The sequence below is a fragment of the Vanessa atalanta genome, chromosome W (genome assembly GCF_905147765.1).
Source record: "Vanessa atalanta chromosome W, ilVanAtal1.2, whole genome shotgun sequence".
NCBI lineage: Eukaryota > Metazoa > Arthropoda > Insecta > Lepidoptera > Nymphalidae > Vanessa > Vanessa atalanta.
Genome location: NC_061901.1, coordinates 1,221,185 through 1,244,391, shown reverse-complemented (window position 1 = coordinate 1,244,391; position 23,207 = coordinate 1,221,185). Strand labels below are relative to the sequence as shown.

The following is a 23,207-nucleotide window of genomic DNA, read 5'->3' as shown; positions in this document are numbered from 1 at the left end:
TTTGGTTACATTACCCCAGGAGGGTACCATCAGCGACTGCGGTGGAGAATCCCTCCCTGGGCATCCATGCTCAGGACGTACACCACCTGAGCAGGGATGCCCAGGCTGCCCTCCGAATTCTGGGGGGGGCAATTTTGCGCTCGCCACTGTTCGGGGCAAGCGGAGCAGGCATCATAAGGCAACCCCTACCACCCTCACTGTGGACTTCTGCAACATAAGGGGACTCAACTCGAACTTGAACGCCGTCCACTTTCACCTTGAGACGGCGAAGCCGGCCTTGCTCTTTCTTACCGAGACTCAGATATCTTCTCCTGCCGATACGAGTTTTCTTTCCTACCCCGGGTATAAATTGGAACATTCCTTTGTACCACGAGCTGGGGTGTGCGTTTACGTCAGAGATGATATCTGCTCTCGACGCCTCGGCAGTCTTGAAGGACAGGACCTATCAATTATCTGGCTGCGTGTAGATTGTGACGACCATCCGCGAATCTACGCTTGCCTTTATAGGTCCCATAGCGGTAATGCCGAAACCGACCGACTGGTTGAGCACGTCCAAATGGCTACAGATTCCGTACTGCAAGATCAATCAGGAAAACTAAATATGGTGCAATCGGAGGCGGAGATTGGCACCATTTTGACTTCTAAACGCCTATGTGTTATGGACAAAAACAGTGGTTACAATTTTTTAGTGGACACTGGTGCGAATATTTCAGTTATTCCAGCGACTAAGAGACCTTATCGTAGAAACAGTTGTAGTGAGTACAGACTGTACGCAGCTAATGGAAACCGAAATAAAAACATGGTATAAAAACTCTTATTTTAGATTTAAATTTACGGCGACCCTACCGTTGGACTTTCGTTATAGCAGAAGTAAATCAACCAATTTTAGGCGCAGACGTTTTAAGCCACTATAAATTAGTAGTAGACGTATTCAGGAAGAAACTAATAGACGAAATTACGAATTTATCTGTGTTAGCGTCAGTGAGATTAGATGGTCAAGGATCGATAACAACTATAAACTCTAACCATCCGTATAGTGACTTATTAGCATTATATCCCGATATTACTAAGCCAATGTGTTTCAAAGATACTCCACGCCACTCTGTAGTCCATTACATAGAAACAAACGGGCCGCCTGTGTTCGCGCGCCCGCGTCCTTTACCACCGGATAAATTTGAAAAGGTAAAGGCTGAATTCCAAAGGATGCAAGACTTGGTCTACACCAAGCAAGAGTAACTAGTCTTCTCCACTTCATGTAGTAGTCAAGAAAAATGGAGAATTACGACCGTGCGGAGACTATCGGCGTTTAAACTTTATTACTAAGCCGGACAGATATCCGATTCCTCATATACAGCATTGTGCATACTTATTAGCTAATAAAAACATATATCGAAACGAATTCGGGACCGAAATACCCTTCGGCCATGCATCCCATCGCGCTGCGAGGCCACTTGGGATTGGGTGGTTTTTTATCTTAGAGGTGTCCTTCCTCTGGGGCCGGGCGGTTAAGCCAAGCCCACCGACGGCGGCACTGAATCATGCCTCCGTCCGCTGTTCGGCCAACCCGACTCAGCGGACCCGCAGAAAAGGTTTGCTCCCCCGTAAATGAGGAGACAAACGAATAAATGAATCCCGCTTAGATGCGCCTGCAACCAAGCGGGTGTGGTCGCGTCTCGACCCCTCTACAATAGTAGGAAAGAAATAAGTAAAAAAAAAATATACAACACATAAAACTTGTACAAAGACTGTCCAAAGGGTGACGTTAACAAAGCCACTTCATTACAAGGGCCGACCGGCTCGTGTAAGCCTGTAGACCATTCCTTCTCAGGGTTGAAAAACACCACAAACACCCAATAAATTACATAGTGAACGGCAAGTTGTAATATCAATACATAATCGATCTTCGTTAGCTTGTCTTTATTCTTCTCACGGTCACTAAGAAGGCCTAACACGACGATGACGAAATAAATAGAGAATAATAGAGAGAAAGTAACTTCAGAGTGTATTTTGTACACGTCATGAAGTGAATGATAAATAGGAATAAACAATAGAACACCACCAGGCATGCCCAATAGTGTCGCTATCAACAAAGACTTCCATTCGACTCCTTTTGTAGCGGATGACCATTGCGCCACTCGAGGCGCCAGCCACCTTCTACTCGAGTCGAAGAAGAAGTAGAAACTAGATGCAAATGTGCAATGGAAATAATAGGAATTCCAAGGCACCCAATAGTGACGATCGAAGATATTCGGGTCCGTGTCGTGCCATGTCCAATGTACGAATTTAACAGCTACTATATCATATGGAATATCAATTAACACTGTTATCAAGCCCACGGCAAACGGTTGCGCATACCTTGGTAAATTCAGTTTATGCACTGCATATGCGGCATGATAAATGAATGCTGGATATAACAGAATGATGTGTAAGGGCAGACGAGCACCGAGGAACACGATAGGCGCCTGCGAATACCAGAAGTTGTCATATTGGGGAAGAACAAAATGCCAGAAATTGTCCGCATAAATTCCATGCAGTACGGTCCCGAGCCAAAAATAAGGCCACCGCCCACCCTTGCTGAATGCGTGTATCAAAGTTATAACACCCGCAAGGGTGTAGACCGCCTGTGAGATCAAAAAAGTCGGTTGAGCTGCCCATAATTGTTTAACGTCGTTTGTAGTTACCAACCATTGCAGCAATGTAGGATCAGAGGGCCTAGCCAAGTTACATTCGTTTCATATCGAATCTCTTTCTACAATCGTTAACGCTTCGGCGTAAGCGATTATAGAAAACGATAAGTAGCTAGCCATATTGACACGAGTGATTCGATCGCTCATTCTACAATGAACTTAGAAAAAACCTACACTTCAGTCTATGGTGAGCGATCACCGGGCACGGGTGCTTCGGGAAGTACCTGTGTCGCATAGGCCGGGAGCCGACGTCCCAGTGCCACCATTGTGGCGATTGTCGCGACGATACGGCGTTGCACACGTTGGCGGAGTGCCCAGCATGGGCTGAGCAGCGCCGTGACCTCGTCGCGGCCGTAGGTGCTGCGGGAACCCTCTCGCTTCCGACTGTCGTCTCAACGATGCTACGGAGCGAGGCAGGGTGGAGTGCCGTCGCCACTTTCTGCGAGGACGTGATGCTCGCAAAGGAGGCGGCGGAAAGGGAGAGAGAGGCTGCCTCCTCTCTCCCCTCCCGCAGCAGACGAACTGGGCGTCGTAGGGCGGCCGACTTTCGACCACCCTAGGGCGTGGCCTGCGGACGACAGACTCGGGGCGTCTCGTCGTCCGATCAGCAGCAGGCCTCGAGGCGGCGGCGTCGTGTTCCGCGCGCGCGCCTCATAGTGGAGTCCTGCGGCCGGGGTGACAGCCGCAGTGAGTGACGGGGCCCGCCTGACCATCTGGCGAGCCAATACCCGTCGGGGGGTAGTGACGAATGCTTCGGCGATACCCGCCCTTCCGACGCACGGGTACTTTGAGGACACGGGTTGGTTTTTAGTCAGTAAGAGTCTGACAGTCCCCTTCGCCCTTCCCCCGGGGCGGAGGGTCTCCATTGAGGATTTTCCAACCGAAAAAAAAAAAAAAAAAAAAAAAAAAAAAAAAAAAAAAAAAAAAAAAAAAAAAAAAAAAAAAAAAAAAAAAAAAGGTTGGGATGGGGTACATGTCAGTCGCCTCCTCGTGGCGTACCCTGGGCAACGGGGCCGGCTCGAGTTTACTCGCCGGCCACGGCTAAGACTGACGCGGCGGTTAGGCCACGGGTCGCTCCCGGCCCTTCTCTGATCACCAGAGTGGACTGTGTGCGCGGCCTCGTGGCAAATGAGGGTGTTGTATATTTGTAAATATCTAGTCGTAGTTGTTATACATATTTCATGTTTATTTTGTTATTTGTTAATTAGGTGTATATAAATTTGTAAATTTCTTTTGTTGTTTTGAGGAAGAAAACCTCGATAAAAAATCACCCCGAATCCCAAGTGGCCTCGCAGCGCGATGGGATGCATGGCCGAAGGGTATTTCGGTCCCGACTGCGTTTCCTTTCCTACCCTTCCACATCCTTATTCCTTCCTCCACCTATCCTTCCTTCTTCTTGCCGGCAGCCCCGGCACAATTTTTTAAAATGAATGCAACTAAAGGTAAAACTACCCCAGGAGGGTGCCAATCCCTCTCCGATCCGCTTCACGGATCGGGCTGTCCCACTTCGAATTCTGGGGGGGACAAAGATGCATTTTCGATTTTTCACGACGACCATACCGCGAGCATAACGGACACAGGCACGATGACAGGACAAGTTTGACATTTGGACGTAAGGCGGGCGCATTTATGTTAGACGTACCTTTGATGCCCCAGTGCACCGAGTACGAGGAGAGGGTGACATCAAAAAAATTTTTGGAGACAACTAAATTTGAATTTTAAGAGTTTCTTTATTCTAAGTTATTTTTATTATAGTTACTTTGTTGTTTACTTCAAAACTCTGTATCGATACTCTAATGAAAAGTTTTTATTATTATTTTACTGTAAATTATTATATTTAATTATTTTTAAGTCTAGTAATGATATGATGAAAAACATTTTACCTTTTGTAATTTTAAATATTTATAGCAATTTGCATTATTATAGTTTTATTACAAAAAGTGGTGTGACATTCAAAAGCTCCCATGTGATATACATTGAAATAAATTATTTTAACGTATCTTTAAAGCCATCCAATTACGTTCTTCTAATAATTTTAAAATCTTTAATATTAGGAACTTTATATGTAAGTATATGTGCATATACGAGAACAATCACGTATACATCATGTATATATGTATGTAAGCGTAATTTTATAAGCATATATGTGTGTTTTCAATGGTACTTATCTTCCAATGCGTTTACTGTTATAGTACACTATAAATGGGGGGCTTAAAAAATATTAAAATTGGATTTTTAAACCCTGGTTCAGTTAGTACACACCACGAAGAATTTTTAGTTGCCTTAGAACGACACAACGCCGACATTTTGGCTCTTAACGACACATGGCTTCGGGGTGGAGAGGAAGGGCGCGCACCGAAGGTCACGGGTTACCGTCTGTGTCATACACCCAGACCGGAAACAATACGTTCGCGTGGCGGCGGTGTAGGATTTTATATCAGGCGAGGGCTGTCTACACAGATTCTCAAATATCCAATTGAATCTAGGGTTGAACAAATGTGGCTTAGGACTCGGCATAGTAATAAAACTATTATAATTGGTAGAGCTTATAGACCACCATGGTTAAACGTGCAAGAATTCCTAGATGCTTTAATCGAATCGATTGCGTCTTTACCCCTTTATGATTATATTATTTTATTGGGTGATTTCAACATTAATCTCCTGAATAAACAAGACAATCACTCAATCCTTTTTAACAACTTCTTGGATTATTTTAGCTTAATACAACACGTTTCCGAGCCGACACATTTTACTAGCCATAGCGAAACGTTGATTGACCTTGTCTGTTCAAATATAAACCATATTAAGGTTAATGTCGATTATGTAAATAGTCTGAGTAGTCATTCTTTCCTTTCATTTGAGCTTAATATTGTGAAAGAAAAAATTCGCCCAAGGAAAAAGCTATTAAGACCTATTAGTGATATAAACATAGATCAGCTTAAGGTCCTGTTGGAATGCATTGACTGGCATACATATTCTAATCCCGATTATTGTATAGATTTACTCGTTTCTCATTTTACAACTAACATAATGCATATTTTTGACACCTTAGCTCCCCTTAAAACCATATATATAAGACATAATCATTACCCTTGGATTACTTTTGCTATTAAACGTATGATGAAATGTCGCGATGAAGCTCATTGCAAATTTCGTATAGATGAGAGCGAGGCCAATAGAGAAAATTATAAAAAAATGAAAAAAATTGTAGATGATGCAATTGCAAATGAAAGAAATGCTTACTTTAACTCATACATTAATTAAAAAACTCTAAAGTCATGTGGAAACATTTTAAAAACCACCTTGAGGTAAAACCTAAGTCGGATCTAATCTTACCTAGTCATTTTAACGATCCTCAGGTTATAAACAATCATTTTCTAAATATTCCTGGTAATGATTATGTCTCCCCGCAAATTATTCAAAAGTATTCTTCATCAAAATTCTGTACAGAAACCTTCCACCTAAAAACCGTTAATGAAGATACTGTGTCAAAAATTGTCCATAAGCTCAAATCGAATGCCACCGGTAAGGACGGAATCTCTTTGGATATGATTTTGATGACACTTTCTTCCTCCCTCCCTGCTATAACAAAAAATATCAATAAATCTATTCAGTCTAGCAACTTTCCTGACCTATGGAGGGAGGCTCTTATTAAACCTATACCAAAATTGAATAATCCAGTTTCATTGTCTGATTTGCGTCCTCATCAGTATCAGCATACTCCCATGTTTATCTAAAGTACTGGAAAAAGTAGTCTACATCCAACTATCTGAATTTCTAGAAAAAAATAATATCCTACCTGATGTTCAATCTGGCTTTAGAAAGCATCGTAGTACTACTACCGCACTCACCACGGTTGTAGATGATGATAGATACTTAGTGCCCAGGACTCTGGTAAAGTTACCCTGCTGGTTTTGTTAGATTACTCTCGAGCGTTTGAAACTATAAATATCTCTTTACTTGTTGCAAAACTGGCGTACTATGGTTTTGATAAAACCGCTATAGATTGGTTTGCAAGTTATTTAACTTATAGAAGACAATCACTGGAATTAATAGGTGAAGATGGCACTATAGCATGTTCTCCGTGTCGTCCAGTAACACGAGGCTTGCCCCAAGGCTCAATCTTAGGGCCTTTATTGTTTATATTATATACGGCGGACGTAACGAGTTGTATTATAAATAGTGATTGTCATGTTTATGCGGACGATTTACAAGTTTATACATCATTTCACTTGTCGAACCTAGAAGCTGCCGTTAAAAACTTAAATGATGATTTAAATAGAATATTTGCATGGTCACAATCCCACACCCTAGTTTTAAACGCGAAGAAGACTAAATATATGATATTTGGCACAAACAAACAAATTAAACAATTATCTAGTTATAGCCCTATTATATCTATAAACGATGAAATTATTGAAAGAGTCACCGAAGCTAAAAATCTAGGCGTCATTATGGACGAAAACTTGCGTTTTGAAAAACAAGTAAATAATACCGTTCGTAACTGTTTTTACCGTTTAAAATTACTGTACCGTGTACGAGAGTCTCTATCAAACGAATTACGTGTTACACTGTGTGAGTCACTGGTGCTGTCAAAATTAAATTATGCCGATACAGTGATAGGGCCACGAATGCTTGCTCGCTCAAAAACGGCCATTCAAAAAGTACAGAATGCCTGCGCTCGTTATTGTTTTAACATTCCGCCACGTGCTCATGTAACGCCTTACATTAATGAAGCCAAATCTCTAAGGACTGACTACCGCAGACAATTGCATTTCGCTTTACTTTTATTCGGAGTCATAAAATCCAAATCACCAGGATATCTCTATGATAAGCTTTTGTGGTCATCGGCCGTAAATACAACTCACTCCACCAGGGCGAATTCCTATTTGCTGCTAGTGCACCCACATCGTACTGCAGCCTTTCGTGGAAGCTTCAAATACGCCGCAACCAAATGCTGGAACAATCTGCCGCCCCCACTTCGTAACCTAAAATCATTGCATACGTTTAGACTAAGATATAAGTTATATTTATTTAACCTCCAGACTGAACTTTAACTTTCTCATTCACATATTCGTGTATATTGATAATAAATAATTTATAGTATACAAAATTGAAAGAAACATGTTTGACGATATAATTATTTAATTAAAAATGTACCTATAATTGCATGGCCGATTTGTTTCATGCAGATTGTTCATGTCATATTGGTTGCGGAGTGTCTGCCTCCACTGTAGGTTTTAGGAATACCATTATCGCCGTCTCTAAAACAACAGAAATTTGGGCATAAATATATTATATTATTGATATTATCTATGTAAATTACATGGTTAATCTGTAGACACAAGTAACGTAATATATTTATGTAAAGCAAAAACAAAGATTAGATCTTAAGTACTTACCTATTCTCGCTTCTCAGAATGCTCATTCGCCGTGTTGTTTCTTAATAGCATTGGCCGCCACTACTTCCCATGGCGTGATCGCTGAGTTTGAGTCGGAGTCATATTAATTTTCAAAAATACCGCCTAAAAGTCAACTTTTTAATTTGTATATCGGATTTAATCTACTATTTTTTTATAACGTATATGTATTTCAGATAACGACTTTAGTTTTAAGTTTTATTAACTTGTAATTTAATAACTTGTTTATACGTAACAATCTACCACTTTAATATTTAATATTACTCTTTGTCACGTTTACATGGCCGTCCGTCACCGTCACATGGAGGCCTCTGAAAATCAGTGCTGGGTTAATATTATGCCAGCTTCAACTGAGAGGTTGTCCATTTTGGATGCCACACCACTTTACAGTTCAGTTTTGTTAATTTTTATTTCTTTTTTTTTTCTTTGTGTTTCCATAATAATGCAATTCCCATTTTACATCTAATTATATTTAATAGATATAGACTAAATAAAATTAGATGCAAAATATTTTTGTAAATATTTTTGTAAGTTAGTTAATTTTTTTTTTTTTGTTTATTTTTATTTTTTTTTCTTCCTACGTCATAAATTAACTTAAATTCTGTGTTACATTTGTCATTTCTTTTTTATCTTCTTATTTTTATTCATGTGGTGTGATCCAAATAAAGACTTTATCTATCTATCTATCTATCTATCTAAGTTGACATGGTGGTGGAAGTGGGCGCCCCGATGGCGCACACCAAAACCAACGACCCAGGCGCACCCAAGGTACCCGTCGTCCGGCTAGAACGACTCTCTCTCGAGTCGGTCTCGTCGGTCGGCAACGAACAGAGAAAAGGGGAGAAGCGGCCCCACAGAGGGGACACCCACTCGGACTCCGATAGCGACGCCACAATACAGCGTAGCGACTCGGAGTCCTCTATTAGCAGGTGGTTAAAGCCGGCTAACAAAAGGGGGCGTGGACGACCATCCACCCACGGCAGATACGTCGGACGGGGCAAATCAATGGAGGAGCTGAGCACCCTGTCCCAGAAAGAGGAGAGACGTGAAACTGAAGACGCGCTGGCCGCTTATAATGAAGCGGCCAAGGTGGCCATGGAGGAGAGGGTGGCCCGAAACAGAAGGCGTCAACCGGACGTGTCCACTGACGAGGCGGCGAAGACGTCAGCTGCTCTGGACGCAGCCGTCCAAGAAGCGTTGGACGTGGTGCTGCAAGTTGCCGATAAATCCGGCAACCTAAAGGGCACGTTTGTCAGGGCTCTAAAGGCTGCCGCGAATTCCATCAAAGGCGCGGTAGCGGACCTCAGAGCCCTGACCATCACGGAGAAAGTTGCGCGATTGGAAGCAGCCAACGCGCAGCTATCGGGTCAGCTGGCCGAGCTGCGCCGGGAAGTGGCACTGATGCGCACGCAGCCGGCGAAGATGGATGACGCGAACATCCAGCGTGAAATGGAGGAGGCGCTGCGCTCCAACCGGGAGCAGTTCAGCACAATGCTGAATGCCCGGATGGAGGGCATCGAGCGCCGTCTCCTTCCGGAGCCTCGACTGCGACCTCCGCTGGCCGCCGACCGTCAATCAGCGCAGACCGCAGTCGCAACAGCGAGGGTGACGACACCACCCGAGTCGCCCGCCGCTGCTGTCACGAAGAAGAAGAAGAAGAAGGCAAAACGGCCGAACATGGCTGCCCAAGAAGCCGCAGCAACAGCAGCGACAGCAAAGGAGAGAACTGCCCCTCCATCTGCAGAACCAGGCAGTTCGTCGTTGTCATGGGCCGCCGTTGCTCAAAAACAACCGAGCAAGGCGGCCAAGAAGAAGAAGACGAAGACCACGAAATCGGATTTGAGAGATATGAAGAAGAAAGCCCCTAAAGGGAAACTTCGCCCTCCTCGCACCGCGGTGATTACGATCACCCTAAAACCCGGTGCCGAGGAGAAAGGGGTGAGGTATGAGGACGTTCTCGCCGAGGCCAAAAGCCGAATTAAGCTCGGCGAGGTAGGCCTCACCTCTGTGCGCTTCCGCACGACGGCAACGGGGGCACGGATGCTGGAGGTCCCGCCGGGTACCAACGACGCGGAGAAGGCGGCGGATGCCCTGGCGGTCAAGCTCCGCGAGGTCCTCAGCCCGGACGCGGTCCAGATCCATAGACCGACTAAGTGCGTCGAGCTGAGAGTCTTGGACTTGGACGACTCGGTGACTGCGGTGGAGGTGGTGTCTGCGGTCGCCGAAGAGGGGGGTTGTTCTGCCGGAGCAATAAAACCGGGTGTTATTGCCCGGCGCTCCGGCGGCTCGGGCTCCCTCTGGATGAGCTGCCCGGTGGCGGCGGCGAAACGAGTGCTGGAGGTGGGCCGCGTCAAGGTGGGGTGGGTCTCGGCACGAGTAAAATTGCTCGAGCCGAGACCGTTGCGCTGCTTCAGGTGCCTGGAGGGGGGCCACATGGGGGCCAAATGTGATAGGGGTGTCGACCGCAGCCGTCTGTGCTTCCGCTGCGGCCTACCCGATCACAGGGCCAGGGAATGTACCGCCGCTGAAGCCAATTGTATCGTGTGCTCAGCGGCCGGTAAGCCTGCGGCACATGCCGTCGGTAGTAAGGCGTGCCAGGGCAGCAAAGCTCGTTTCGCCTCAAGAAAGGGAGGAGCGGTGGCGAAAGGGCCCGTCACCGCGTCCCAAAGGACTGTGGAGGAGCCTATGGAGACCGCCCAATAATAGCCCGGCGCTGTCTCCAGGCGAACATCAACCACTCTGCCAGGGCCCAGGACCTGCTAGTCCAAAGCATGGCAGAGTGGCAAATCGACGTGGCGGTGGTCTCGGAGCCCTATGTCGTTCATTTACGGGACGACTGGGTGTCCGACCACGAGGGAATGGTGGCGATCGTCGCCCCTGCCGTCGCTGGTTCCCCTGCTATCGAATGGAGTAGCCAGGGGCAGAGGGTTCGTGGTCGCTGCAGTCGGGGGTATGGCGGTCGTGGGCGTTTACGCCTCGCCCAACCGGAGTCTCGCGGAGTTTGAACAGCTACTCGTTGAGGTCGGAGCTCTGGTCGGGCAGGCATCGCCCAACCCGGTGTTAGTCGCGGGGGACTTCAATGCCAAATCTACGGCTTGGGGTTCCCCTTCGACGGACGCCAGGGGCGAGGCGCTGGAGGAGTGGGCTGTGACACTGGGCCTCGCGGTGATCAACAGTGGGTCGGAGAGCACGTGCGTGCGGCAGCAGGGCGAGTCGATCGTGTACGAAGTACCTGGGACTCGTCCTCGATGGCAGGTGGAAGTTCGAGGAGCACTTCCGGCGCTTGGCCCCAAGACTGGTGGCTGCAGCCGGAGCGCTGGGGCGGATTCTCCCCAATGTCGGAGGACCGGGAGGCTCGTGCAGGCGCCTGTACATCGGCGTAGTGCGATCGATGGCACTGTACGGGGCGCCGATATGGGCGGACGCTCTGAGTACACGCAGCGTCACGTCCCTGCGACGTCCGCAGCGAGCGATGGCGCTCAGGGCGGCTCGGGCGTACCGTACGGTGTCGTTCACTGCAGCCTGCCTGCTGTCCGGAAGCCCGCCATGGGACCTCGAGGCCGAGATCAACTCGAGCGTCTACTGGCGGCTGAAGGCAGCGAGAGCGGAGGGAGACCGACCCCATCCTCGGGAAGTTCGGAGCTAGAGGGAGGAGGCCGGCGGAAGGCTCTTCGCAAAATGGAAAGAGAGGCTACGCGTTCCGGGAGTGAGTCTTACTCACTTACCACCTGACACAGCTTCTGACCGGCCACGGATGTTTTGCAAAATATCTGTGTGACGTGGCCGGCAGAGAGCCTACAACGACGTGCCACCGGACTTGACGGTTGTGGCAACGGAGCCGTGGACACGGCCGAACACACGCGCGCAGAGTGCCCAGCTTGGGCGGAGCCTCGCGCTGCCCTGTTCACGGCTATCGGACAAGACATCTCGCTTCCGGCCTTAGTGCGTAAGATGGTCGCGAGTGCAGAGGCGTGGGCGGCATTACGGGTCTTCAGCGAAACCGTAATGTCCGCAAAGGAGGCGGCAGAGCGACAGCGGGAGGACGACACCAACTCCCTCCCGCTGCGCCGACGAAGACCTGGTCGGCGGCGCCGCGACCATCTAGGCCGGATGCATTAACCGGACTTGACACATTGTGGACGGCGGCGGAACTTTACATCCGCTGCCGCCTAGTCTCCAGCGGCGGACTCGGGGGCAGTCCGTCGCGGTTCTGACGGAGGTGGAGTCGGAAGGTGCGCCATAACACCCTGGCGTACATTTCGTGACGAGTCGCCACTTTACAGCGTCGGCCGCTGGCAGGGCCGCGGTGGTGAGCCACGCGCGTTCCCGTAGCCCTATCGCCTTGCGGCGAGGCGAAAATCCTAGGAGGTTTTAGCGGGTAGGACGGGGCCTTCTGACCCGGGAGTCCCATATATCCGTCCCGGCTTCCCCCCCTTCGGCCGGGCGGAATGCGTCAATGCATTTCCTCCTAGTAAAACTAAAAAAAAAAAAGGTTAGGTTAGGTTTTAGTGGGGTACATGTCAGTCGCCTCCTCGTGGCGTACCCTGGGCAACGGGGCCGGCTCGAGTTTACTCGCCGGCCACGGCTAAGACTGACGCGGCGGGTCAGGGGTCGCTCCCGGTACATCTCTATTAACAGAGTGGACTGTGGAGCGGCTTTGTGACAAAGTAGGGTTAGGAGTTTTTTCTTTTGTTGATTTATTTTGTCTTCTTCTTTTATTTGGTTTCTTTGATTTCATTTAGTTTCTTAGATTTATTTTGTTTTTCATTTATGTTCTTTTGTTCTGCTTGCTTTGTTTTGTTCGTTTCGTTTTGTGTGTTGTATATTTTTTTTTACTTATTTCTTTCCTACTATTGTAGAGGGGTCGAGACGCGACCACACCCGCTTGGTTGCAGGCGCATCTAAGCGGGATTCATTTATTCGTTTGTCTCCTCATTTACGGGGGAGCAAACCTTTTCGGCGGGTCCGTTGAGTCGGGTTGACCGGACAGCGGACGGAGGCATGATTCAATGCCGCCGTCGGGGGGCTTGGCTTAACCGACCGGCCCCAGGGGAAGGACACCTCTAAGATAAAAAACCACCCAATCCCAAGTGGCCTCGCAGCGCGATGGGATGCATGGCCGAAGGGTATTTCGGTCCCGACTGCGTTTCCTTTCCCACCCTTCCACATCCTTATTCCTTCCTCCTCCTATCCTTCCTTCTTCCTGCCGGCAGCCCCGGCAAAAATTTTAAAAATGAGTGCAACTAAAGGTAAAACTACCCCAGGAGGGTGCCATGCCCTCTCCGATCCGCTTCACGGATCGTGAATAAAATTCCGGCAGGCTACTCGTGCCAAAAAATAAAACACTTAACAAGTACTATTTAAGCGTCTATTTGCTCGTGAAACGATTCACCCAAAAAAAATATTTTTACATGCCTTATACTAACAACTTAACCAAACCATAGCGCGATTCAAAAAGTCGCATACATCTAACAACGCCATCTAGGCGTCACCGAGGAACTAAATATAATCAACTTATCTAAGGCAAGCCATTTACATTATACAAATAGGTTTATTGGTGTGTATGTTTAATCCGGACATACCGCCCACCAAGGACATAGTGAGAAATGTCCTTCAAACCGCCCACCATGCAACAGTCCGACTGTAACGAATCACTCAACTAATAATTTACTTAGTTACAGGTAAAATTGCTATCTTAGAAGTAGGTCTTTTAATTAAAGAACTTTTGGTACGTATGGTGACGACTCGCGTGATTTTATCGGGTCCCGGATGTTTTTGTTCGACCTTGCCTAGCAACCATCGCGCCGGGGGCAGATCGTCCTCCTTGACTAAAACTACATCCCCCACTGATGGTTCTGGGTTCTGATATTCCCATTTATGCCTTTGAAGGAACTGATGAAGGTAATCCTGGGACCATCGACGCCAAAAATCCTGCATCATTCGTTGGTGGAGTTGCCATCTTCGCAAGGTAAACATATTTGCCGACTCATAATTTACTTCCGGAACTACTACGAGTGGTTCCCCCACCAAGAAATGACCAGGAGTCAAAACGACGGCCTCGGTTGGATCCTCTACACGAGACAATGGCCTCGAATTAAGACATGCCTCTATTTGTGCTAATACGGTAGCCATCTCCTCATACGTCAACGTAGAGTTTCCAACCACTCGTTTGAGGTGGAACTTGGTGGACTTTATTCCTGCCTCCCATAGTCCACCGAAATTCGGAGCGCGAGGAGGAATAAAATTCCACTGTGTTCCATTGGTCGCGAGATACTGTGCCAGTTCAGGTTTAAATTTTGTTTTTTCTTCGCTGAACAGACACAGTAACTCTCGAGCAGCGCCCACAAAATTGGAACCGTTGTCGCTGTATAATTCAGCACACCTACCTCGTCTTGCGACGAACCTTTTAAAAGCGGCTATAAATCCTAGGGTAGAAAGCTCGCTCACAACTTCAAGATGTACAGCTCTGGTCGACATGCAAATGAACAGACCAATATATCCCTTGTAAGACTTGTTACCCCTACCTTTTGAAATTCTTATATTAATAGGTCCTGCGTAATCGACTCCGCTGACAAGAAAGGGCTTATTCGGTGTCACACGCGCGGAAGGTAACTGCCCCATGAGTTGAGATGTAGACCTGCTCGAGTAACGCGTACATATTACACAACCACGATAATATTTCCTAATAAGAGACTTCGCACCCACAATCCAATACTTCGATCTCAAATAGGTAATCATGAGTTGCGGACCTCCGTGCAGGGTTTTTTGGTGAGCATCAGCAATTAAGAGTCCGCTTAAGAAAGATTCTTTAGGTATGAGAATCGGATGTTTCCCGTTAAATGACAGCGAAGACATTTCCAGCCGACCACCTACTCTAATTACACCTTCCGAATCTAAAAATATATTTAATGTCCTTAACTTTTTCTTTTTCTTATCTATTATGCCGTGTTTTTGCAATTCTTCCAACTCTTCCCGGAATCCTTCTTCTTGACATTTTTTAATACACACCGTTATCGAATCCTCAATTTCCTGTCGCTCCAATGCTTCTGAACTTGGCCTACTACTTAAACCTTTCTTTATCCGTAACCAACGTCGACAATAAGCAACCACACGAACAAGCTTCGAAAATGAAGAAAACCTTTCCCACAATTCTGTGTTAACGACCGCTGTATGAACTTTAACCTGCTCAAGACTTGTAACCAGGTGTTTTGGTTTTGTACAAATAATTACCTTATTTTTTAGAAACTCTGGCCCTTCAAACCATATAACCATTTCTGATAGTTCCACCGGAGAAATACCTCGTGATGCTAAATCCGCCGGATTCTTCTTAGTGGCTACATGGGACCAGTGATGTGTATCCAAAATCTGTAGGATTTCCGAAACTCGGTTAGCGACGAACGTCTTCCACCGGCTTGGGTGATTGTTAAGCCAGGCTAAAACCACCTCACTGTCAGTGAATGCATGTAACTGACTCCTTTCAACTTTCATAACTTCAGCTACCTCAACCATCAACTTCGCCAAAAGTACAGCCCCACAAAGCTCCAGTCTAGGGATAGATACTTGCTTTATGGGAGCTACCTTTGTTTTAGCTGTAACTAATGAGACGTAGACATTTCCCACATCATCTACCACTCGTAGATACACGACAGCCGCATAAGCCACCTTCGAAGCGTCGGAAAATCCGTACAACTCGCGCTGATATTTATTACTAGTGTGTATCCAGCGTGGAATTTTAATATTCTGTAAGGCAGTTAAATTTTTACGGTAAGTAATCCATTCATTTATTAAATTAGTAGGAACTTGCTCATCCCACCCAATACCAGCTAACCAAAGCTTTTGTATGAGTATTTTTGCTGCTATAATGCAAGGAGCTAACCATCCGAGTGGGTCAAATAATCGGGATATATCAGATATAATTCTCCTTTTTGTTACAGGTTCTTCTTGCGGTGCAAGATCTACAGAGTACCGGAAGAAGTCACCACGCGGATCCCAGGTAAGTCCTAAAATCTTAGTTGTATCATCTACCTTAATCCTTAATTCCTCATCTGTATTACCCTTTGCTTTCCATATTTTAGCTAATATTTCCTTAGAATTGCTTTTCCATTTTTGCAACGGAAACCCTCCTTTCGCTAACACTTCGGTTAACTCTTTATATATTTTATAAGCATCTTCTAGGTTATCCGCCCCGGTCATCACATCATCCATGTAAAAATCATTCAAAATAATTTTAGCAATTACAGGCTTATTCTGACACTCCTTATAGGCTAATTCTTGCATTGACCGCACAGCTAAATATGGAGCACATGCTGTGCCAAAGGTTACGGTAAGTAATTCAAACTCTTGAAGCCTTTTTTCAGGACTGTCTCTCCAAAGAATCCTCTGAAATGGGGTATCTTCCCGATTTACCAGCACTTGGCGGTACATTTTCACCACATCCGCCACCAAACATATTTTATATTGTCTCCAGCGCATAATTGTATGACGTAGTTCGGCTTGCAGTGGCGGCCCAATCAATAAATCATCATTTAATGACTTCCCATTGCTTCCCTTACAGGAGGCATCAAACACTACTCGGACTTTAGTAGTATCCTTATCTTCCCGGACTACTGCGTGGTGTGGTAAGTAAATAGCTGTTTTCTTAAATTTATCCTTATCAGTAACTTTTACCATATGATTTAAGTTTAAATACTCCCTTATAACTTGTGTGTAATCCTCTTTTAATTTATTGTTCTTTTGCAATTTAAATTCTAAATTTCTCAATCTTTTTTCAGCTATTTTCCTGAACTCACCACGCATGCAGTCCGGGTTGGCCATACGAAACGGCAGTCTTACGATGAACCGACCGTCTCCATCCCGTTTCGTAGTCTCCTTAAACAATTTCTCACATTTAATTTCATCATCTGTGAGCATTCTTTTTGTTACAGGTGGTTCAGCTTCGAGTTCCCAAAACCGCTTTAGCATATTGTCCACTTCCAGATAAGAATGCATCACAATTGTGTGAGAATGGATATTTGACGTGCTATCTACCTCACAGACACCAGATATTATCCAACCGAAAGCAGTATCCTGCGCCAATAGAGATCCGTTGAGGTTTCTTTTAATGCCTTCCTGAATGATTTGACTGTATATCTCCGCACCTAATAAGAGATCAATCTTGTTAGGCGTATGATACTCAGGGTCAGCCAGATCATCCAGAGTCAGGTTGTCCCATTCTACCCTAGTTGTCTTCGCAACTGGGAGAAGAGACGTAACCGACTTCAAGACATGTGCATTAACCTTAATTTGGAACCTAGGATCAACTCTTGACCTTAAATTAATTTTTACTGTGGACTTGGAAGTCACACTTTTATCTCCACCTACACCAACTACGGTATTTTTGACCGCAAGCCTTTTTAAACCTAAGTGCTGCACCATAGCCTCGGTAATAAAAGAACCTTGCGACCCCTGATCTAATAAGACCCTAACTGGGAAATAAGTACCGTCTTTCGACTCAGCTTGCACCACAGCTGTAGTTAATAAAACCATTTTAGAACAGTTTCCTGTCGAAAAACAAGACACAAGTTGCTTATCTAAACTTTCTGCTTGCACAGATAATTTATTACTGCTCCCGGCAGTATCCTCCTCAGTTGACCTTCGACTGGTCGACGAGGTTGTTTGATGAATCGCCTCAACTTCAGCACTACCAGAACCAGAATCACCACTGGGATGTAATAAAGAATGATGTCGACGTTTACACACTTGGCATCGGACAATGTTTTTACACCCTTTAGCGGAATGGTTGCTATTTAAACAAATAAAACATAGGTTTTTATCTAACGCGAACTCACGGCGTTTTTCATTACTTTCCTTTCCGAATTTTTTGCACGTGGTTATTTTATGATCCGCACGGCAATACGCACACGATACGATGGGTTTGTTTTTAACAACGTGAAAAGATTTAGTAAATTTTTTCTCACTGTGATGTACCTTAGAATCGATATTTTCTAGACCTCTAAAACGCCCTATTAAAAAGTTGGAAAATTGTTGAAACGTGGGTAATTCGTCACTTGGATCTGAAGATACCTTTAACTCCCATGCCTTTCGCGTATCTTTATCTAATTTAGCGCTTATAATGTGAATAATCAGGATATCCCAAGATGAAACATCCACACCAATATTTTTTATTGAGTCTAAACAATCTGAAGTTGTACTAATTAAGTTTTTAATTTCAGTTGCTGATTCAGACAACAAACTTTTTTGACTTAGTAGACGCTTCAAGATGCCGTTCGCCAAAAACCTTTTATTATTGTACATCCTATCTAATTTCTCCCACGCAACTTGATAACTATCCGACGTCACCTTAATGTTGCGTAATAGTTGCTCGGCTTCCCCGGTTAAATGTCCCCTTAAATAATAAAATCTTTGGGCATCATCCAGTGACTTGTTTTCATGTACAAGCCCTAAAAACAAATCTCTGAATGTCTGCCACTCTGTGTACTTACCGGAAAAGGTAGGTATTTTTATTTCAGGCAACTTGAAACGTCTTTCTGAACTCTCACATTGACTATTTGAACTCGACTTTACTTCTGACTCAAGTGTTTTTAATTTATACAACATTTCCTTTAACTCAGTCTTAAATTGAACATATAATTCTTCTACATCATCATACACACTATTTTTATGATAATCCGAACTATACAAATCAGTTCGCTTAACCTGACTAATAATTTTAGTATGAGTGTCTGTAAACAAAGTCCACTGTTGTTCCAAGTTATCTAGCCTTGTTTCAATATAAGCAACCGTCAAACGATCCTTAGGAGACTTTTTAAAATTAGTCTTAACCTTTAGCATTTTGGCCCTTATGTCTTCCTGCAGATCATTAAACGACTCCATTTTTAATTTTTTAACTTAACAATTTTATCACTTATAATTCTTATCAATATAAAACAGAAAAGCAATTTACTTTAATTGACTAAGTTAAACTAAACAACTAAATTATTTTTCTAAGTCAATATTTTTATAACGGTTTATTTATTTTTTAAGTCCAAAAAACAAATGAGTAAAATTTTACAAGTCTTTTTACTTTCAATTCTAACTAAAATCGGGCGTGGATTCGCCGTCTCAACCAATATTTACTTAAAACTATTACAAGTCCTAAACTATTGAAATTATTCTAAGTTACTTCACTATCTTCAATTTTTCTTTAAGTTCCACTTATCTTTGAAATAAGGTTTAATTTTCAAGTTAATTTCTTCAATTATAATATTTAAAAATGTACTCACAATTTATCACCGCACACACACACTCACGCTTGTCTTCGCTTTAATTGCACCTGTGGCGCCCTCTAGCCCTCCGCAACCTCCACCGCTGCTGCTTGCCACTTCCCGTCCGTCGCTCCTCCGGGTCTTAGACACCCGGCTCCTCAACTGCCTTGGCGCCGCTCGTGGCACCTCGCTGTTGGGATGTTCTGGACAGCGATCCACTGCCAGTAGTGACGACACGGGTGGTACTACTGTACCACTGACGCGGCAATAATTCAAAAAACACGCCTAGCCAATCCGACTCGATGGACCATGAATAAAATTCCGGCAGGCTACTCATGCCAAAAAATAAAACACTTAACAAGTACTATTTAAGCGTCTATTTGCTCGTGAAACGATTCACCCAAAAAAAATATTTTTACATGCCTTATACTAACAACTTAACCAAACCATAGCGCGATTCAAAAAGTCGCATACATCTAACAACGCCATCTAGGCGTCACCGAGGAACTAAATATAATCAACTTATCTAAGGCAAGCCATTTACATTATACAAATAGGTTTATTGGTGTGTATGTTTAATCCGGACAGATCGGGCTTAATAAAACTCGAGTATGATTCGTAACGGACTGACGCTTTATTTGAATTCAGAGAAAGGTTTTACACTTAAGTTCACAGGTGGCGCTGGTTGTACATAGACAATATTTTGGTACCATAGATAAAATATACAATATTTTTTACACCACCACTTAACAAAATAATGTCCACACAGAAGCTTACACATAACAATAAAAGAAAATCAAATTAAACAATTTTTGACAACCCTAACATCTTAATAAATTTATAATGTTTGGCACTACAGAGACTCTTAGTAAGTATGTCAGCTGGCATCTCAGCTGAAGGTAAATAAGATATATTGACCAATTCTTTAACAACACATTCTCTGATAAAATGATGCCGAACATCAATATGTTTTGTTCGTCTATGAAATAAAGGATTACATGCTAATTTCTGTGAACTCTGGTTATCACTTAACATATCAACAGGTAAATTATCAATTTGGCCTCCATTTATTTCAAAAATTAAATTTCTTAAATATACAGCTTCTTTACATGACTCGGAGAGTGACATATACTCTGCCTCGGTGCTAGACAACGCAACAGTCTTTTGTTTCCTACATTCATATGATATTGCACTTCCAGAAAATTTAAAAGTATACCCTGTATAAGATTTTGTTCTTCTTGTTCAATAGACAGCTATTGAACAAGATGCCCAGTCAGCATCCACAAAGCCAATCAATGAACTATCTCCCTTTACATATTTCAACCCATAGTCTTTAGTTTTACTTAAATATTTCAAAACTCTTTTTAAATGTTTCCAGTGAGTCTCATCATAACAGTTATTATATTGACTTAGGAAACTCACTGCATAGGCTATATCAGGTCTAGTCAAAACATATAAATACATTAGTGCACCTAATAACTGCTGATATGGATATTTCTGAGAAATAGACTTAGCTTTATCTAATTTCAAATTCTTTTCCATTGGCGTATCTGAACTCTTACATTTAACCATATTGAATCTTTTTAAGATAATATCTACAAAATCCTTCTGATCTATAGTAACAGAGTTTTCTTTTACAGTTACATTTAAACCTAAACAATGTTTCATCTGGCCTAAATTTTTTATGTTAAACTTTGCCTTCAATTCACATATTAATTTATCACATCTTTCTTTACTGTTATAAAATACAAAAAAATCATCCACAAATAATGCTATATACACTCTGACATTTTTATTACAAATTATAAACAAGCAAGGTTCATACTGATACTTGGTGTAACCTAGTTTTAACAAACAAACTTCCACTCTCTGGTACCAAGCTCTGGTGGACTGTTTTAATCCATATATAGCTCTTTTAAGTTTTAGTACTTTATTTTTACAATTAGGCATATTTGAACAGGCTGGTATTTCCATGTAAATACATTCATCTAAAGAACCATTTAAAAATGCAGTAGGTACATCAAGGTGTAAACATTCTAAATTCTTATCTACACTTAAAGCTAATAAAAGTCTCAAAGTAGAATACCTGAGCACTGGTGAGAAGGTTTCTTTGTAGTCCATACCTTTCTTTTGTGTGAAACCCTTTGCTACAAGTCTCGCTCTATATCTCACTTTGTTTTCACTGTTATATTTAATTTTAAATACCCACTTGCACTTCACTATTGTTTTGTTCACTGGCCTATCTACAAGTTCCCATGCTTCTCTATCACTAAATGATTGCAACTCTTCTTTGATTGCTTGCTGCCAGTGTACACTGTCTGGACCATTGATTGCATCACTCAAGGAAATGTCATCACATGATACCTCATCATCAATACACAGATTAGCTATACCGTAGTACTCAGGCTTTTTCCTTACTCGCTTTTCTGCATTCTCAATACCACTAGAAGGAAAATTAGCAATCTCTGTATCTTCTGGCATCAATGAATTTGACTCCTGGAAGCTGTCCTCCGATTCTGAACTGGACTCTTCTGGCATATAAGTCTCATCATGGTTGTTTGTCTGCTCATATTCTGTATCATAACTTGACTTGTCTGACTGTTTATCCCCCACTGAATCCTGCTTTTCTTCACTGTTCTCCTGCAATATTATCTGTGTTGTCATACTGTCATTCTCTGGTTCCATGACCACAACATCTCTTGCTACTGTAACAGATTTTGATTCGGGATCATACAGTCTATACCCTTTAACATTCTCAGAGTATCCAACCAAAAATAGTTTTTTCGCTTTTCTATCCCACTTCAGCCGCCTTTCTTTAGGTATATGAGTCATGACTAAGATGCCATAGACACGTACAAGGCTGACGTCTGGTTTCTTACCAGTCCACAGTTCGAATGGGGTGCAATGCTGAAGACCCGCAGCTGGGGATCTATTCTTGAGATATACTGCAGTTTGAACTGCCTCTGCCCACAATGTTTTTTCAAACTTGGCATCAAATAAGAGACACTTAGCTTTTTCAACTACTGACCTATTATACCTCTCACAAAGCCCATTCTGTTGGGGTGTGTATGGGTTGGTCTTCTGATGTATAATTCCAGTCTGCTTCAAGAAATTTTCCATTTGTGCTGAACAGAATTCTCCACCATTGTCTGTTCTTAAAATCTTTATTTTAGTAGATTTCTGGTTCTCCACCAAGTTCTTAAATTGCTTGAAATAAGAGAAAGTCTCATCTTTAGATTTCAGAAAATACACAAATCCCATTCGACTGTAATCATCGACCAATAGAAGAAAATATCTAGCCTGTCCGAGCGACTTGTTCTCCATAGGCCCGCAGAGGTCAGCATGTACTATATTCAGAATATTATCACTGCGTGATGAACTAATGGGGAAGGGTAGTTTGGTTTGCTTTCCCTCGCAGCACACTGTACAATTTGCTCTGCTTATTTCTGCCTTATCTTGGAATAATAAGCCTTCAACTGCTCCATCTCTCATAATCTTAAGGTCATTACTGTTTATGTGGCCGAGCCGTCTGTGCCATGTCCAACTAGAAGTCACTGCAGATGCTGCTAACAGTTGTTCTGACTTCACAATGTTCAACTTATACACACCATTGGTTAGGTTAGCTTCTCCAATGCATTCGTTCTGTTAATTATAAATGCAGCATACATTTTCTTTGAAAATCACTCTGTTGCCACTATTTATTATCTTACTCACGGATAGAAGGTTTGTGGTAAGGTTATATATGCATAAAACATTGTTGACGTTTATCTTGTGTTCCTTATTTCGAACTTTTGTGGTAATTTCTATGTCACCGGAACATATAATTGGCACGGTTTCCTTATTAGCCACCACTATAT

At 43.6% G+C, this 23,207-nt stretch overlaps 2 protein-coding genes across 2 annotated transcripts; both read right to left on the bottom strand.

The window, feature by feature from the left end:
- Window positions 1-1,505: 1,505 nt before the first annotated feature.
- On the bottom strand, window positions 1,506-3,553 carry LOC125075477. The gene is made up of 4 exons (XM_047687192.1): window positions 3,243-3,553; window positions 2,887-3,126; window positions 1,728-2,712; window positions 1,506-1,682 (listed from the first exon to the last, which is right to left on the bottom strand). The coding sequence occupies exons 1-4, from the start codon at window positions 3,551-3,553 to the stop codon at window positions 1,506-1,508; spliced, it is 1,713 nt and encodes a 570-aa protein (XP_047543148.1).
- A 10,221-nt stretch (window positions 3,554-13,774) lies between these two features.
- Window positions 13,775-22,842, bottom strand: LOC125075476. The gene is made up of 3 exons (XM_047687191.1): window positions 21,437-22,842; window positions 19,419-19,606; window positions 13,775-17,613 (listed from the first exon to the last, which is right to left on the bottom strand). The coding sequence occupies exons 1-3, from the start codon at window positions 22,840-22,842 to the stop codon at window positions 13,775-13,777; spliced, it is 5,433 nt and encodes a 1,810-aa protein (XP_047543147.1).
- Window positions 22,843-23,207: the final 365 nt, after the last annotated feature.

Coding starts and splice junctions, on each gene's coding strand:
- LOC125075477 (XM_047687192.1), bottom strand. CDS start 3,553: ATGGAGACCCTCCGCCCCGGGGGAAGGGCGAAGGGGACTGTCAGACTC. Junction 2,713..2,886: donor TCCCGAAGCACCCGTGCCCG/GTGATCGCTCAC, acceptor TAACTTGGCTAG/GCCCTCTGATCCTACATTGC. Junction 1,683..1,727: donor AGTCTTTGTACAAGTTTTAT/GTGTTGTATATT, acceptor CTACTATTGTAG/AGGGGTCGAGACGCGACCAC.
- LOC125075476 (XM_047687191.1), bottom strand. CDS start 22,842: ATGAGAGATGGAGCAGTTGAAGGCTTATTATTCCAAGATAAGGCAGAA. Junction 19,607..21,436: donor ACCTTCTCACCAGTGCTCAG/GTATTCTACTTT, acceptor TTGCCGCGTCAG/TGGTACAGTAGTACCACCCG. Junction 17,614..19,418: donor AGGGCTAGAGGGCGCCACAG/GTGCAATTAAAG, acceptor TATTAACTACAG/CTGTGGTGCAAGCTGAGTCG.